At 39.7% G+C, this 18896-nt stretch overlaps 1 protein-coding gene across 1 annotated transcript in view; it reads right to left on the bottom strand.

The window, feature by feature from the left end:
• LOC105826280 (EF-hand calcium-binding domain-containing protein 6-like) overlaps positions 1-18896 on the bottom strand; it is a gene marked incomplete at its 3' end in the record, with an annotated part of 192321 nt that overhangs the window by 172259 nt on the left and 1166 nt on the right. Inside the window, exons 2-3 of the mRNA XM_012664235.1 lie at positions 11038-11249; positions 2061-2149 (exon numbers count right to left, since the gene is read on the bottom strand). Coding sequence (XP_012519689.1) covers positions 2061-2149; positions 11038-11249 — 301 coding nt within the window. The remainder of the gene's footprint in view (positions 1-2060; positions 2150-11037; positions 11250-18896) is intronic.

Genomic DNA, 18896 nt, shown 5'->3' with positions numbered 1-18896 from the left:
ATGAGGTGTAGGTGTCCCAACTTGATATGCAATGGTCCTCTGTTAGGTTCTTCCACCTTGGGCAGGCCCCCTTGGCCCTGTCTCTTGTCTCTTTTACTCCAAATGGCCAACAAAAGTGAGCACACAAACTCACCAGGATTGGCTAATACCCTCAGGGCAAAACCTGACTTTATCAAATGCTCCCTTAATTGCATTCCAATTTTCACATTATGCTAGGCCTCTGGGGATTCCTTACTTTCCTGCTAGCTCATTAATGTATTAAAATGTATGCATATATTTTACCTTTTATCCAGCATTTTAATTGTTTTGAGTAGAAATGATGTTCATGCTATATAGCCTACCATATTACTAGAAAGCGAAGTCTCTGTTCACTATAATGCAATGTCTCCAATGATAAAGAGAATTCAGCTTCAGGAGTAAGTCAGAAATCTTTCAAATTTAGTTTATATATTTAGCCTTTTATGTTTAAGAAAGTAACTCAGGATTTTTTTTTTAGAAACGGGGTCTCACTCTGTCACCCAGGCTGGAGTGCAGTGGTGCAATCATAGCTCACTGCAGCCTCAAAATCCTGAACTCCAACAATCCCCTCCTGCCTCAGCCCCAAGCAGCTAGGACTACAGGTGTGCCCCACCACATCCAGCTAATTTTTTTTTTTTTTTTTTTGTAGACATGGGGTTTTGCTATGTTACCCAGGCTGGTCTCAAACTCCTGGCCTCAAGTGATCCCCTTGCCTCGTCCTCCCAAGGTGCTAGGATTACAGGTGTGAGCCTCCACGCCCAGCTGACCTTTTTATCTCTAATTAATTAGACTGAGGTTTCACAATGAGAGAAAAAGGCTCTCTTGTTTTCAGTTTTACCAGTTGTTTAGCTCTTCCAACAAAGAATATTCATATTAAGTTAATGTCCACCTAACAACCTTATCCCACAAAAGAGTCATGCTCTTTTAGGTCAAGGCCATGACTATGCAGCCTGTAAAACAATAGTCATTCTTTGAATGAGCCTAGAAATTATCTTAGTCCACCACTTACTGAATATTTACTAAAAAAAGCACAGAAAAGTTCCAGATCACAGATGGGATAATACTTTGTCATTCTTGGGGGAGCTGTATCACTAATTGTATTTTTTTTAATTGTGATTAAAAAACAAACACATAAAATTTACCATATTAACCATTTTTAAGTGCATAGGTCAGTAGTGTTAAGTATTAATATATTCACATTGTTGTGAAAAAGATCTCTAGAACTTTTTCATCATGCAAAATTGAAACTCTATACCCACTAAGCATCAACTCCTCCCACCCCCACCCCTTGCTACACTCATTCTTATACCTAAGCTGCATCAGTAATAGATTCAATCACAAAAGCTATAACATCAGAATTTGCTAATATTTCAGGATCAAATTTAATTCTCATATGTAATTGTTTACATAATTCCTGAGAAAATGAGGCTTATTCATTTAGAGTCAGGTAATGAGTAAATAATTTTTTTTTACTAAAACAGTATTTCCTAAATCATACACTAGAATCAAAGAACTGTTGATCGAGACATTAAAGGTCATACTCCAACCTGCTCATGTTGCTGATAAAGCAAACAAGCCCCATGCTTACGCTAAAACTACAAAATACTAGAGGAGCTCATACAAAGATCTTTTTTTTTCACTTCTAGCCACCAAAACATGATCACTTTCCAATGAGCAATGTTAAAAATGTATAAAAACCAACCAATTTTAAATTTGGCATCTTAATAATTTAAAGATCAAAATCCATTATTTCCAAATTTAAATACATTACATGTAAAACATATTTATCTGGCTTTAATTTGCTATGTTTACATTTTGTTACAGATTCATTTATCTTATTCTAAAGTGTATCCTATATAGATGCCAAAATATTCTCTAAATAAAATGTGAAGATTAATTCCATTAAATTCTAAATGGATAAGCTCTACCAACCCATCTTCCATATATATCTGTTGATATGATCAGCTCTAATGTCTTTAGGTCACAGTTCTTATTCATCATTTCAAATTTCACATTTTCATATGAGCAAACAAAACACTTACTTCTTTATAACATTTACATTGAGGTCAATTCCACCAAACCTGGACAGGAATTCGAGGTATGGTACAGAACCAGAGCAGGTGAGGGGGATCTACGTTCAAACAAGAAGAATGACAACACGTTAGAGAATAAGATCCAAGCAATAGACAGTGTAGCAGGTCTCTAAATCATAGCTTCCAGGATATAATGTAGAATCCTATTAAAGTGATGGGCATTCTAGTAAACATTTGCAACTGCTTACTCTAGGTGTCCGAGTTGATGTGCATTCTCAGCAAACCAAGTGTAAATGGCATCCTAGAATGCCAGTCTGCTCAATTATTAACAAAAGTCAACAAGTTATCTACTAAATTATCTGTAATCTATATATAAATCTAGCTAAATCTAAATTCTATCAAAAAATACAATAAAATTGGCAGGAATATTTTCTAATACATATTAATATTATATGTATAATATATATTGGAAGCTGAGGCCACAGCACAGTTTTACACTCTGAGCGTCATGTGAACTTTCTGTACATTCATATAGTTTTAAGGTTGAGAAAGTAATTTTTAAATTAAAAACTCTATAAATGACACTATTGGGTCAAGTGGGTCAACAGACTGTACATTAAATAAAGTATTATTTCAATGTTTAATTTACTGAAGTTGGTAACTGTGCTGTGATTATGTAAAAGAATGGTTCTTATTTTTAGGAAATATACACTGAGGTATTTAGGGGTAAAGAACCACGATACAAGCAACTTCCTTTCAAGTGCTTTTCTTTTTAAATATTATATGCACATTGTTTGTGTGTGTGTTTGCATACACATATACATACGCTCTCTCACACACATACAGATAATGAGAGATCACAGGAGAAGCAAACAAGGTAAAATGTTCACCATAGATAAATCTGAGTAAAAGAGTATATGGGTATTATTTGTACCAAATGGGTACTATTTATACTATTCTTATTCTTGCAAAGTTTTTGGAGGTTTGCATTTATTTTTAAATAAAAAGTTAAATTTTTTAAAATCAAAATAATTATTTCAAAAAAATATTATGAATCTAAAATTGAAATAAACATGAAATAAATATATACTCATTATAAAATATTTCATTAGACTTCATGCAAATACACAAACTACAATTTCCCATACAGTTGAATAGCTCCCAAGTCTACACAATCAAGTTTGTTATTTATTTAGCCCTAAAAATGCTAGCCTTAAAGCCAAGTGTGGTTCTCTCAGTCTCCCCCAAAGGATAAATTTCTCTTTACTGTTTAAAACATATATAATTAGGAAATGAGACCAGAGGAAGAGTGGCTCAGGGCTCATAGGGTGGGCCTCTGTAGAAGCCTTTTCCTGGAAAGGACACCCATGACTTCTATGTCTTTCTTTCTTTTTTTTTTTTTTTGAGATAGAGTCTCATTCTGTTGCCCTGGCTAAAGTGCAATGGCATGATCATAGCTCACTGCAACCTCAGACTCCTAGGCTCAACCAATCCTCCTGCCTCAGCCTCCCAAAGTGCTAGGATTACAGGCGTGAGCCACCGCACCCAGCCTTCCATTTCTGACAGTACATTTTTTTAGTAGATATAATTTTGGGTAAACATGTCAAAGTTTCCCTAAGGTTGCAGAAAAAGGGCATTGAGTAGTTCAAGACTGGGTGCCCTCAGGGTTTTGGTAATGATAAGAGTAAATGAAGAAGGGAAGAAACTTACATCTACAGAGCTCATAATAAATGGGCACAGGACTACTCTAAGTGTTTTACATGAGCAGTCCCAAAATTACCTTAGCGGGTGGTGTCATTTTCTACATTTCACAGAGTGGAGGTCTGACCTTCCTGCATGGCACTGCCATTAAGTGCCAGAAATCTCTGTGAATCCAGAGCACGAGTTCATCCCACTACACTAACCACCATGCCTATAAAGAAAAACAGTCCATCAAATGATTCAAGCTTTCATCACATTTCATATTGTTATTTACGGCTGAACACAAGTTCTAAGTGGTAGAGAAATTCTTGCAATGACTGATCTCCAAAGCTAAGCCCCTTAGACAACTAAAGAATCTCATCTAAAATGAAAGGCTCTGCTCAGTACGTGCCTTTTCGGTATTTGTGATTCTGGCAAAAATGTTTAAGAATCAAAAACATACATGGATGAATTGCTGAAAGCCAATTCTTAGACTAGAGCTGGGAGTGGGTCATTTTTAAATCAGTATTCATCACATTAATAAGTATCTTGAAAGAAGACTTTTTCTCCAACCTGGCACAACCACTGGGACCAGAACAGAACTGTGTTCCTTCTCTGGAATCTATTTACCAAGTTGACTTCTTTAAAAATAGTCTATATTAATATTCAGAGACTGACCAGGTGCAATAACTCAAGTCTGTACTCCCAGCACTTTGGGAGGCCGGACAGGAGGACCGCTTGAGGCCAGGGGTTCGAGACCAGCCTGAGCAATGTAGCAAGATCCTGTTTATACAAAAAGTAAGAAAATTAGCTGGGTTTGGTGATGCGCTCCTGCGGTCCCAGCTACTCAGAAGGCTGAGGCGGGAGGATCGCTTGAACCCAGGAGTTCAAGGTTACATTGAGCTGAGATTGTGCCACTGCATTACAGCCTGGGTGACAGAATAAGACTCTGTCTCTTAAAAAAAAAAAAAAAAAAATCAGAGACTGAGGCCACGTTTTTAAATAAACCACAAAATTCGCATTACTCTAGTACAGGGCAGATTACAAGCAAAGCCTCATTTTTCCTTCCCTGATAAATTATTAAAACACTGACATTCAAACATTTCCTGGTACAGTTCTTCAAATAAAATTAAAGCCAAAGTAAATGAAGACTACAACTGAAAAATTCTTTTCTAATTTTAAGGGGAAATTCCCATGAAATCTTTTACTAGTTTTATTAAGTGTCCAGTTAGGCTCACATTAACCACTAAAAAAGAAAGGTTGAATCACCACGTGGATTACTCATTAAGATCTAGAAAAGTCATAGACACTGTGAAATCCATGAATGGAGAAAGGAAGCCCTGCCCTTCATTCCCAATAACCTCGGCCTCCTGTAAATTCACCACACTAGAGCCTTCATGATTGACACGTGGAGCACAGGAGCTCAAGGTTCTAGAAAAACATGCTGATCATTTAAGGATAGACTACCAAGACCTGTTTTCTAAAAAGTCTTTGAAGTTCTGCAGTTCTCAGTGATTTCTTTTAAAAACAGATGTAGCTTTTAAAAACAGATACACATTTCATATTTTCTGTACTTTTCCTCTTCCTGCATAGCTGATTAGTCTGGGAGACTGTCAAAATTTTAAATTAACATTAGATCATGACTATAAGCACACATAGCAGGAAATAATATTTTAACTCTCCACTTGGTATAAAGTATCACCAGCTAGATTGAGCTTATGAGGAAACTGATGCAATGTTCACAAGGACAAATGTTCTTTAACAGCAAGAGAACATTACCATATGACATAGCAATTCCACTCCCAGGTATGTACCTAAGAGAACTGAAAACCTATGTCCACACAAAATACTTGTACATTAATTTTCATAGCAGCATTAGTCACAAAAGTCAAAGAGTGAAAACAATTCAAAGATCCATCAACTGATGAAAATGTAAGCAAAATGTGGTCTATCCATACAAGGGACTATTATTCAACCATAAAAAGGAAAGAAGTACTGATTTATGCTAACATGGGTGAACCTTGAAAACATGCTAAATGAAAGAAGCCAGACACAAAAGATCATGTATTGTATGATTCCTTTTATATGAAATGTCCAGAATCTATAGTGACAAATCTACACTGACAGAAAGTAGATTAGTGGTTTCCAGGTACCAGCAGGAGAAATGCGGAGTGACTGCTAATGAGTACAGGTTACTTTTTGGAAAGACGAAAATGGTCTTGAATTAGATAGTGATGATGATTGCAAAACTCTGTAAATATATGAAAAAACACCAATGTATACATGTTAAAAGGGTGAATTTAATATATATAAATTATATTTTGATAAGCTGTTATTAAAAATGTAGATAGCAATAAAAGGTAACGTGAAAAAATCACTATGTACTATTTATTCCCTATTCTAGAAGTGAATAAAGGGGAAACATTTTTTTAAAGGGAAGAGAAAAGCTCTTTGCCTTCTTTCCCCCTTCACTACTCCCCCAACAATTCAGTCCTAAAGCCATCAGATGGGGCAGAGAGATGTGGTGTCTGCAGTGTTGGGGGAGCCTTGGTGCGGGGATGTGGGGTGAAAATGGCATTATCGTGGGTCAGAGCCCACACGGGGGAGAGGGCACCCACATGGGGAGAAGAAAGGCTGGACTTGAGTTGGGTCACATACAGGGAGATTGAGCAAATAAGCAAATCTAAGGGTAATGGGAGCCAAGTTCCTCATTCAATGAGAAGGTAGTTACACCCATGGAAAGGGAGAAACCAGAATGATGTCTGGAATGTTGAGTTAGGATTGGTGGTATTGGTATGAACTCTTGGTTTTTAATATGAACAGAGAAATTGAGACAGAATAAATGTAGATGTAAATGTACATACACATGTGTATGAAAAAAAATGTACCCCCTAGAGCTCTGCTCGCTCAGAGGGCCTGGGGGTGGTGACCTCCCAACCACACCAGCAGCCTTAGTGCCCACATCCTGGCTTCTCAGTTATCTTCTTCCATTCAAAGGAACCAGAGCTCTTTGGAAAACAGATGATTCCAGGACCAAAGCAAGCAAAGTACAGATAAGTTTGGAATATCTTCTATCTATTTAAAGGCTCTGGAAAGTAAAGCAAAGAAATGTTCAAAGAATGATGGGGACATGTTAAAAGGATACAGAAACCAGCTTGAAGGAGTTCTTACTGGCCAAATCTGGAATAATTAAAACATCAAAATAAATAATAAACATAATAGACCCATAGCCCACTTAGTAGGCAATCTTGAATCCCTATAAATATTAATATATAAATAATAAATGAATAAATTGAAAGTTTGGTAAGTAGAATATCTTACTAGTTTCAAAGTTTCTCTCACAAAATACTTACTAATTACAAAGTGGATACTTGGTAAAGCCTGACAGAGCTCACCTTAATCAGGTGATCAAAGTAAACCTCAGCAGTGATGAGACGAGCTGAAATCATGTGCGGTCTAATCAAATGCAATGAGAAGAACACAGCACTGCTGCAGTGATGTGTCTGCCAAAGATGCAAGCCTGGATCTAGTCTTAAGGAAACATCACAAAATAACAGGTCTGCAACCTTTGCAGTGTTAAGGTCATAAAAGCCAAGTAAAGACTAATGAACCATTCTAGACTGAAGCAGACTAAAGGGATATGATAACCAAATGCAATGTATGATTCTGACCTGGGGATCCTATAAGACATTTGTGGGACAACTGGTAAAACCTGGCTGGACTCCGGAGCTGAGATGGGAATAATGAATCAATGTTAACTTCTTTATTTTGATGGTTGGGTTGTGGTTATTATAGGACAGGGTCCTTATTTAAAGGAAATATTCATTAAAATATTTAGGAGTAATGGAGCAATTTACTCTCAAATGTTTTAGAAAAAAATTGTTCTTTGCACTGTACTTACAACTTTTCTGTAACTTTGTGTTTTCTTTTAAAAATGATAAAGCAGAGAAGTGCAGAGAAAGCTCAAAAGTGGCCAGCCCTCCTGCAAAAAACAACCATAAACTCTGGTCAAATATGAGAAATAACTATTTAAAGGCTCTGGAGAGTAAATGAAAGCAGGTACATTTTGGAGGAGGGCAAAACTTAGAAGAAGGGACAGGAATGGAGGGAGTTTCCTATTCTAAATGAATTTTATCCTGAGGGTAGGCCACATGCTCAGCACAGAGCCCCATTATAAAACCCACTGTCTCTCTAGCCTAAAGGACTAGCACACAAAACCCAAAGCAACTACAGCCACTAGAAAACGTGAGGAGAATCTCACATATTCCCTCATGGGAGAGAAACAGAGGAGGAGACCCACTTCCTGGGTATAAACTCCGTTTGACTTCTAGCTGACCTCTGAATATGCACGTGCAGGTCAGACTCAAAGAGGCCCAGGTAAAGACAAAAGAACTGAACTGAGATATGAGCTACTGCACACTGCAAGTGAGACAGTGTTTGCAAGTTAATTGCCTGTCAAAACAAAAGCATCAACAGTCTTCAGAGGAATATAACAGAATCCACAGTCCCCACAATACACTATCTGCAATGTTTAGTACTGCACTGTCTAATAAACAGCCAAAGCCTCATGTGGCTATTGAGCACTTGAAATGTGGCTAATACAACTTATTAACTGAAATTTTTTTTGCTTTATTTGATGTTAATTAATTTTAATTTGATTTAATTAATTTAGTTTAATTTAATTAATTTAAAAATAATATTGATTCAGCTATTGGAAAACTTTTAAGTACGTTTGGAACAGATGAGTATGTAATGTAGTATTTCAACTACAAATTTTATGAAATCTAAATATAAATCAAGGCAGGGCGCGGTGGCTCACACCTGTAATCCTAGCTCTCTGGGAGGCCGAGACGGGCGGATTGTTTGAGCTCAGGAGTTCGAAACCAGCCTGAGCAAGAGCGAGACCCCGTCTCTACTAAAATTAGAAAGAAGTTAATCGGACAACTAAAAATACAGAGAAAAAATTAGCCGGGCATGGTGGCGCATGCCTGTAGTCCCAGCTACCTGGGAGGCTGAGGCAGGAGGATCGCTTGAGCCCAGGAGTTTGAGGTTGCTGTGAGCTAGAATGACGCCACGGCACTCTAGCCCGGGCAACACAGGGAGACTCTGTCTCAAATAAATAAATAAATAAATAAATATAAATCAAGTATTTCCAGTAAAAATTTAGTGTCTGAACTGAAGTCTGCTGTAAGTGTAAAATACATAACAGGTTTGAAGATTTAGTACACAGAAAAGAATGTAAAATATCTTATTAATGATTTTAACAGTGATTACATATTGAAATGAGATAATATTTTGGATTATTGGGTTAAATAAATATATTAAAATTAAGTTCACCTATTTTTTACTTTTTAATGTGGCTACTAGAAAATGTTACATATGTGGTTCACATGATATTTCTGTTGGTCTGAGATATTATCCAAACATACTCAAATGTGAATAACCAGGGAAATAAGACCAGTGGAAAAGACAATCAATACTGGCAACTTTGAGATGACCATCATGCTAGAATTACTAGACCAGGACTGTAAAGCAGCTATTTTAATTATGTTCAATGAGTTAAAAGAAATATGCTCATAACTGAAGGAAGAACCAGGAAATCAAAGCAGGTAAATAGAAATTATAAAAAGGAACCAAATGGAAATTCTAGAACTGTCATAAACAATGTCTAAAATAAAAAATTCACTGAATGGGCTCAATAGAAGAATGGAGATGATAAGAAAGAGTCAGGGAACTTAAAGTAGATCCATAAATATTATCTACTCTGAATAATAGAAAAAAAGATTTTTAAAAATGAACGGGGCCTCAGGGACAGTCGGACAATATAAAAATGGAGAGAATGGGGCAGAAAAAATATTTGAGGAAATAATAAGCTGAAAACTTGCCAAATTCAAAGAAAGACAAAGGGAAGAGAAAACCTTGGAATAGCAACATGGTATGCACAAGAAGCAACAACAAATAGAACTGTACGTTAAAAACAAAACAAAACAAAAACAAAAAACAAAAACAGTGAAAGAAATGAGAGTCAGTACCTGAGGTTAAGACTGGAATTTAGGAATGCCTAGAATTCACTCAGATACTTGTTTTCATGATACATAATTCCCCCATGTTGAAAGTAGGCACAGTGAGTTGGTTAAGGTATATAGCAAATTCTGAAAAAGGCTTTTAAATTCTATTAAATAGCACAAAGCCAGATTCTGATTAAGAACTAATGAATAAGTAAAATATATGGACTTGTCTGTGTGTGTGCATGCGTGAGTGTGTGTGCATTTGTGTGTGTACAAATCCAGTTATTGGGTTGAAAGGAATACTAATGATATTCCAGCACAATTTTTCTACTCTTGTAATTACTATATTGATCATTATAGGCTTATTTTGAGATTGTTTGATTTGTACTGCATTTTGTATTCCTTTTTTAAGGGCCCTGAGGGCACAGATCACAAAGTTTTACTCCTTATGTCCCCCTGGTATGGTATACCACTAGGTGGCCCAAGGGCCTTCGCCCTATACATCCCATCCTAAGTAACTGCACCAACCCCTGCTGGGCACCCTTCACTGGCTCCCTAGAGCTTCCAGGACAAAGTGCTTTACAAAGTACTTTCCCGACTGGCTCCCCCAGCCATATCCCTTCACGGCAGATATGAATGACTCTGCCCAGTCCCCTGAATAAGCATGGCAGGCTGATGCAGGCCCCCAAGCTTTCACGTAGGCTGTCCCTCAGCCTGTGATGGCCTTTCCTTCCTCTCTCATCTGGCTAATACCCACCCCTCAGTTAAAACTATGTAAATACCTCCTCCACCAAAAAGCCTTCCTGGACTACCACCTGAGAATTTCAGAAATTCTCCCTCTCCCTCTCCTAACTCTCAAACCACCCTGTAATGATCCCTGTCCCAGCACTTGCCAACACTCCATCAATACCATGCTGGGCCGGGAGCTGCTCAAGGGCACCCCTAGTGTCTAGCACAGGGTCCAGCATATAGTAGATACTCAATAACCATTTAATGCAAGAACAAATGCCAACATACTAAGTTCCAAAATATAAGTTGACCAAATACATTTATGTGAAACCTTAAAAAAAAACTAAAATAAATTGGATGCAGCAGCACTATGTGCAAAATATAACCAAATAATCATTGATTGTGATCATTTAAATTGGCCTTAATTAAGTGAATCGTGGAAAACAAGCAAGACTTCAACTGTTCATTTGCTACAGTGAGGGATAAAGCCAGAATAGGTGACATACTCCTCTGATCTGCTTCAGCTTTTCTCGAATTGAATTATTCTAAGTATTTACAACATACCATACCTGAGCCAACACGTCTTGAAACTGTTCTTTTGTGAGAGGCATCAGGAAGGTTGCAATAGTTCTTCGCAGTTCATTTTTTGACACTGTCAAGTTCTGACCAGGATCAAGAAGCTGAAAGGCTTTTTTCAACTCATCTCCTTTATCAGTAATTTTTTGAAATAAAATCCGTTTAACATCTAAGAAGGACAGTATTGGATTTGCAACAGCTGTGGCTAGAAAAGAGATAGAGCTATTTATTAAACAAATTTAAAGCTAAGATACTAAACAAAAACTGTTCCATTGTTTAATAGAATCAGATAAACTTCTAAAACAGTATTTCTTCTACTATATCTAAGTTTACATGTCTAATCATTAGATAACCTGAAATGAAAAACCTGAAATTTAATCAATATAGAATAACAGTAATGACATCAGGGAGAAGAAAAACAAGGCAAAAATAATCTTCCCTACAGAAGACACAGGTCACCACACTGACATACATGGATACTGGAAGAAAATTTAGGTAAGAATTAATATCATTCAAACAAATCTTTAAGATATCATATTTAATTTTCATCTCCTTGCATCTCCTTTCATCTCCTTGCCAATTTTTGAGGGAAAAACATGTAATTCTTAAATCCAGATAATGCCCCTTTCAAAGACAAGGAAGAGATGAGAATAGTCTAGACACTAAAGGGTAAAAAGGAATGTTTAGAGTGGGCTAAATAAGCTTTTGGGGGTTGAACTTCCTAGGAGGAAAGGAATAGTGTCTTGACTCATGTTTTAGGTCCCAGGCCCCCCCAGTCACCAAAGGAGAGGAGATACACACAGGCCTCCCTCCTCTCTATCCAAGATGAAAACCACTGTAGGGACAACAGGCAGGAAATAACCTAAGTAAATATGGTAACTACAAACCAACTCATGCTACCACTCAGGATCATACATGTGATGATGTGATCGATCACTTCGACGTTGCATAACCGGCTAGGAAAAGAGGACACTAGGAATAATGGTAGTTTGGTAAATCTCTCATATTTATTTATGTGATTGCAAGGGCTTGGTAACCATAGTTTACTTAGCAGCTCTTTCTTACACAGGAAATTCTGGATATATGTTAAATGGCTTTAACATTGCCTCACCTTTTATGGTACTATTCACAAACAGTAGCTAGAGAGGGATGACTGTAGTTCCTTCCCTACGAATGAGAATTTCTTACCAAGCTATTGCACATTTCCAGCAGGACGGTGACAGCCTTGGTCTTGGGGTGACCTGGGCTGATGAGAGACTCAAGGGCCAGGACCTCAATGTGCCAACTTGAACCCACGCAGAGGGCAGTCAGGGATTTCTTCACAGCTGTGGGATGCCCTGAGCTCTCTTCTGCTTGAGGTGGCACAAGAGAGAACGTGCCAGCGCCCCTACCGTCATGCTGCTATGGAGACCTGCCACAGGCCCTAAGCTCACAAGCAGCAAAGTGGCAGGTCCTGGAACTTCATTTTCGGCCAGGGGCTGTGCTGGCTGTCACCAATTCTTGCCTCTCCTGACACCCACGGAGGACCAAGAACACACAGGTTTGTGCCAGGGGCTGGTGATGCCTCCTGGAGGGAGTTGAGGGTATGTAACTGGGACATAGCAATGAGGTGTGGGGACAGGCATTCAGCGTCCGCATGGAGCGCTGGAGACCTAGAGTAGAGGCTGGTTGGTTTGGGGTGACAGGATGGAAGGTCTCAGGAAACGCTGCTCAGTGGAAAGCAACGTGGTGTTCTGAGGGCCAGGCGCAGAGCTGGGGAAGAGGGGTGCTTGGGGGAGTGCTGTGGAGCTCAGCCAGCCGGGCAAGGGGAAGAGGAGGGGAGGAGCACAGGGAGGTGCAGGCCAAGAGATGGGGCGGGAAAAGTCAGCAGGAGCCCAGTCGCAATGGTCCTGTCCTTGGGCTTTGTGCTCTCGTTATGCGACTCCACATGGGGTTTTCACCAAGAGAACATAACCCAATTTTCATCCTTACCCCTCCCCTGCTATCGGTGGACGAACAGCAGAAAGGAAAGGAGAGTGACGGGATGGAGACACATCGGGTAATCACAGCTGCCCAGGCAAGCATTCACAGGGGTCTATGCTAATGTGTTGGTCACAGAGTGAAAAACAGGGGTGAGTAAAATAAAGGTCAAGAAGGTGGAGTCTACAGACTCCTCCGAGGCCAGGTGGGGGAGGGAAAGAGGATGCAGTGTCCGTATCTGGCAGGCGGCTGGGCAGGTGGCAGCACCCATCACTGAGAAAGGGAAAAGAGAAGATGCAGCAGATGGTATTTTCCAAGACAGCCACAGCAAGATCTCCCAGCACAATGTCATGTCAATGCTCCTGCCCCCAAAAGTGGGCATATGTTCCCTGCCTTGAATCTGGGTGGGCCCATGACTACCACGGACTGGACATGTGTCAATATGACACATGACATATGTGATTCCAAAACTGACTATGTGGTCTCCAACATGATGTCACGCAAGGTGTTGCAGCTTCTGCCTGGTCCTCTCTAGATGCTCACACCCAGTCACCACTTGGCTGTGAGGAAGCCAAGAAGACACACAGAGAGGCCACATGTAAGAGTTCTGGGTGACAGCCCCAGCCAAGGTTCCAGCGAACAGCCAGCATCAACTGCCGGCCATTGGAGTAATCCAGTCCTCTGTAGAGGACTCCAGCCCCTATCGTGAAGTCAGCCCAGCCTCTGCACCTTCCCAGCTGAACTGCATGGAGCAGAGAAAAGCTGTCCCTGAGACCTACCCTAATTGCACATCTATGAGCAAAATAAATGATTGTTGCTATTTTGAGCCACTACATTTGGGATTGTTTGTACACTGCAATAGATACCTGGAGCAGAAAAGAAAAAAGTTTATGGGAAAGCTAATGAGTTTAGTTTGGGATGTCCGAGCAGGATGTCCACTTGAAAGCCGAATACATAATCTGGAGATCTGAGAGCTGGTGGTGGAGATGCCAGTGTGGGAACCAACAGCATGGAGCCCTGGGGAAGCATGCTCAGTGGGAAGAGAAGAAGGCAGCCTGCAAAACACTGGCTTTTAAGGAAGTGGAATTCATTCATTCAAAAAATATTGACTGAGCACCTATCATATGTCAACCACTGTTCTTAGCCCCGAGGGTACTGCAGTGAATAAGACAGTTACAACTTACAACCTGGAGGTGAGAAGACAGACAAGAAACGAATAATAAATAAATTATAAAGCATGGTACAGAGAGAGTGACAAGCGCAGCGAAGATGGAAAGACAGAACAATGAGGTATTGTGTGGCCAGGGGAGCTATTTCAGAGGGGTGGTCAGGACAGTCCTCTCCAAGTAGTTTTATAAGCTGAAACCAGAATGATAAAAATGAGCCAGCCAGTCATGACGCTGAAATAAGAATGTCCTCAACAGGGAAACCATAGCAACCAGTAAAGAGCCCCTAAGCAACGATGAGCTTGATATGTCCAGGAAAGCAAACAGGCCAGAGTGACAGAGTGTGGCACGTAGCAAGCTGGATGGAGAGCAGTAAGAGCCAGGCCCAGGAGGGGAGGGCCAGCTTACATGCGCTTCTAGCTCCCTCAGAAAGCACTGGCCTTTTCTCCAAAGTGCCCTGGGAAGGCTCAGGAGAGTTTAAGCAGGGAAGCAACGTTAGCTAACACAGTGCCTGTCACTCTGGCTGCTATGTAGAGAGTGAATTATAGGGGCAAGAATTGAGGACAGAAGACCAGAGAGGAGGCCATTCCAAGAAGAGATGACTGTGGCTTGAGCCAGGTGGTAGCCCTGAATGTGGGAAAAAGTAGACAGATGGGAGATAAGATCTGTCAGTTCTGTGACTGACACAGTCTTACTGATGGATTGGCTGGGGTGGGTGTTAAAGGGAAAATAGAAATCAAGGATAATTCCTTGGTGCTGGGCTTGAGGAACTAGATAAATGACGGTGCCTTTGACTGAGATGGAGAACACTGGGGAGTCAAGGGGTCCGTCTGGCCAGTCCACGTCTGAGACGCCTGTTGGATGAGGTGCAAGCAGAAAGGTCAGCGAGGCAACTGGATATGTGATCAGTGGCTTAGGGAGTAAGTCAGAATGGGGCTATCGTTTTGGTTACAGATGGTATCTTGGGACATGGAGCCAGATGACTCACCTAGGGAGAGGGCAGACAGCGAGAAGAGGACTGAGCATAGAGCCTTAAAGGAGAAGGAACTTGAACCTCCCACCAGAGTTACAAGGATGCTCAGAAATACAGCAGGCTCTCCAGGCTTCCCTTCCATCTCCAACTGCCACTTAGGCTCTCTGAAGCAGCTGATCCACATAAAGGAGCCTCATGATTCAACATCAGCTGGTGAGCACTGTCTCTCCCTCTGCCCACCAGCCTGAAAACCAGCCTCCTGCCCCCATGTCACCAGGGGCTCCCTCTTGTTAACATATGCCCCCATCTTAAAATCTTTTCTCAGACTTTTCATATATATATTTTAGTTGCTTTCCAAGAAGCCCCATCTTTGCAATCAATAGTAGTAATATAAAAGAATCAGAAAATATTGATTTAAGACTATTTTAAATTATCTGAACGAAAACTTTATTTCATGTGCCTACTGCAACTTCTGAGTCTGAAAATGAAAGCAGTAACCAAACTCGCATACCCTGCCACAGGGAGTACAAATGGATATAATCTTTCTGGAGGGCAATTTGACAAAATTTTCCACACACATTTAGAATATAGAAAGTCACAACAGACTGTCACTGTCACCCTAACAATGAGAACATGCAGGATAAGCTTAAAATATATATACAGTTTTAAAAGCCATCAGAGATTTAAGGATGCAAAGAAACTAAATTCTAGAAAGGACAAGCCACTCCTCAGAGAGAAAAGACCCATAACTCCTTCTATCCCTACAGAGCAGTTAGAAAAATCAAATTCATTATAGTAAGGGTAAGAAGAAAACAACCCAATATTTAGTAGCCACATGTAGACTGGTAGATGGATTAGAATCCCAGAAGCCTTAGTCACAGAGCAAGGCTGGACCCTTCCTCTTGGGCCTTCCCCAGGTGCACATAAGCAGCACATCAAAGACTGGAGGTGGCAGGAGAGCTGTGCAATGCACCCCAAGGTACGTGTGGTTTTACACAAGTCCAGCTGCTTACCAAAGGCTGAGTACAGGGAAGAAGAACTGAGGCAAACCCTCTGAAGCATGTGAACGTCAGTAGCCTGCTTCAGGTTGGAGGCAGGGCCACAGGGTAGACGGAGGTCTCATGAGGAACACAAAGCCAAGGGAAGAGCTAGAGAACCAAGAGAACTCCCAAAGAAGCCCCCAAAATGGCAGGTGGGCTGCAAAGCAGAGAGAGATCCCCCCCGCAATATGCCAAGCTGGCAGCTAGGCTGTAAAACATAGAGATCTGTGGAGTCTCACCAGTGCTCAGATCTCAAGACCTGTTAATGCAAAGCATATGAAACTGGGGGTAACCTAAATATAAACAAAATTGCAACAAAGTCAAGACACAGCTCACCTTAAAGATTAAATTGGGTCAGCCCACCTCGCTAAAAGCCTGAAAGAGGCATTCCTTTTCTGAAGGTGAAAATTGTTTACTTCTTTCTCTACTGTTTTTTACACAAATATGTAGCATTAAATTTTTTAAAAATTGCAAAACAAGTGAAGAAGAAAAGGTGACCTAATCAAGAGTAAAAACAGTCATCAGAAAAAGACCCACAGAGAGAGCAAATGTAGAGATCATCAAATATTTAAATTAGAATGAGAAATATGTTAAAGATTAAAGGAAAAAGTTGGGAACATGCTGAACATATGAGGGATTTCAGTAGGGAAATGAAAACTATTGTTAAAGAGCACATGAAAAAGCTAGAAATTAAAAATATAATATCAGAAACGAAGGGGGGAGTGGATGATGGGAGGTTGCTCAGTGGGTACGATGTGCGTTGCTTCAGTGATGGATGCGCTGGAGGCCCCGACTTCACCACAGCGCAATATATCAATGGAGCAAAATTGCACCTGTACCCCATGAATATATACAAAAAAAGAATAAACAGGAAAAAAAGAAGGGAAGAATTCATTTGTTGTGCTTAGTAGCAGATTGTACATGGTAGGAAAAAGATCTAGTGAATATGAAGTCAGGTCAATAGGAATTATTGAAAAATTGAAACACAAAGATAAAAACATTTAAAAAGGAAAGAGGATGTGTACTATTAATTTGCTTATTTAATATATAAGTTATACAAGTATATATCTACCAATATGTGAGTATGCATGAAAAAGAGACCACCCTGTTGGTGACGCTCTCTGTGGAGGAAAGTGGTGCTGGGAAGCATATATATTTAATTTTTAAAAAGTAAAAAATACTTCAGTGCATTGAAAAACTACCATCAATAGAAATAAAAAGCAAATAACAAAGAAGAAAAATATCTTTGGCACATAAGGCAGATAAAGGATTAATATCTTTAATACAAAGAGAACTCATACTACTCACTAAAAAAGACCAACCTACGGTAGGTAAATAGGCAAAGGATATGAACAGGCAACTCACCAAATAAAAAAGGCATAAACCTGACAAACAGAGAATAAAAGTTAACCTTACTTTTTTGTTTGTTTGTTTGTTTTTGTGAGACAAGGTCTCACTCTGTTGCCCAGACTAGAGAGCAGTGGTATAATCATAGCTCACTGTAACCTCAAATTCCTGAGCTTAAGCAATCCTCCTGCCTCTCAGCCTCCCATGTAGCTGGGATTATAGGGATGAGTCAGCACGCCTGGCTAAGTTTTTAATTTTTTGTAGAGACAGGATCTTGCTATGTTGCTCAGGCTGGTCTCAAACTCCTGGGATCAAGCAATCCTCCTGCCTCAGCCTCCCAAAGTGCTGGGATTCCCGGCGTGAGCCATGGCACGTGGCTTACTACTGGCTTACTACATGGCACCAACCTTACTACTGAAGAAATGCAAATTGAATTTACAATGGACTGTTATTTTCACATATCAAATGGACAAGATCTTAAAAGATAATATTCTGTGCTAGAATACTTAGAAATGAGCACTTGTAAGTACTATTTGTGGGAATGTGCAGTACGGTGCTAGAACAACTAGACATCCATGCATAAAAAAATTAATCTACACATAGAACTTACACCCTTCACAAAAATTAGCTCAAAATGTAGCACAGTCTTTCTGATCCACAGAAAGAAAAACAAATGGATCAGAGACCTAAATGTAAAACTCAAAACCATAAAACTGATGGAAGATAACCTAGAAGAAAATCTAGATGACCTTGGGTTTAGCAATCACTTTTGAGGTACAACAAAGACGCAGTATTACAAAACTAAACATACTCTCACCATTAAATCCAGAAACTGCGCTCCTTGGCATTCACCCAAAAAAGTTGAAAACTTATGTCCACACAAAAACCCACAAGTAGATGTTTATAGAAGCTTTATTCAAAACTGCCAAAACTTGAGGCAACGAACATCTAGCAGGTGAATCAATAAATAAACTGGTACATCCACACAATGGAATAGTATTCAGCACTATAAAGAAACGAACAATTGAGCCATGAAGAGACAGGAGGTAACCTTAAATATATGTTATTAAATATGAGAAGCCAATCTAAAAAGGCTACCTACTATATGATTCCACCTGGAAAAGCCAAATCTATAGAGACAATAAAAAGATCAGTGGTTGCCAGGGGTAGGAGAAAGGGAAAGATGAGTAGGTAGAGCACAGTGAATTTTTAGGGCAGTGAAACTACTCTATACACTATAACGGTGATGTGTGCATTTTATATATTTTTCTAAACTCAGAATATGCACCAGGAGTGAACCATAACGTAAACTATGGACTTTGGGTAATAATAATATATCAATATTGGTTTATCAATTTTAACAAATT

Source organism: Propithecus coquereli, unplaced genomic scaffold (assembly GCF_000956105.1).
Source record: "Propithecus coquereli isolate 6110/MARCELLA unplaced genomic scaffold, Pcoq_1.0 Scaffold876, whole genome shotgun sequence".
Classification (NCBI taxonomy): domain Eukaryota; kingdom Metazoa; phylum Chordata; class Mammalia; order Primates; family Indriidae; genus Propithecus; species Propithecus coquereli.
Note: the sequence above shows the minus strand (reverse complement) of the source record. Positions and strands in the feature narration are given on the sequence as shown.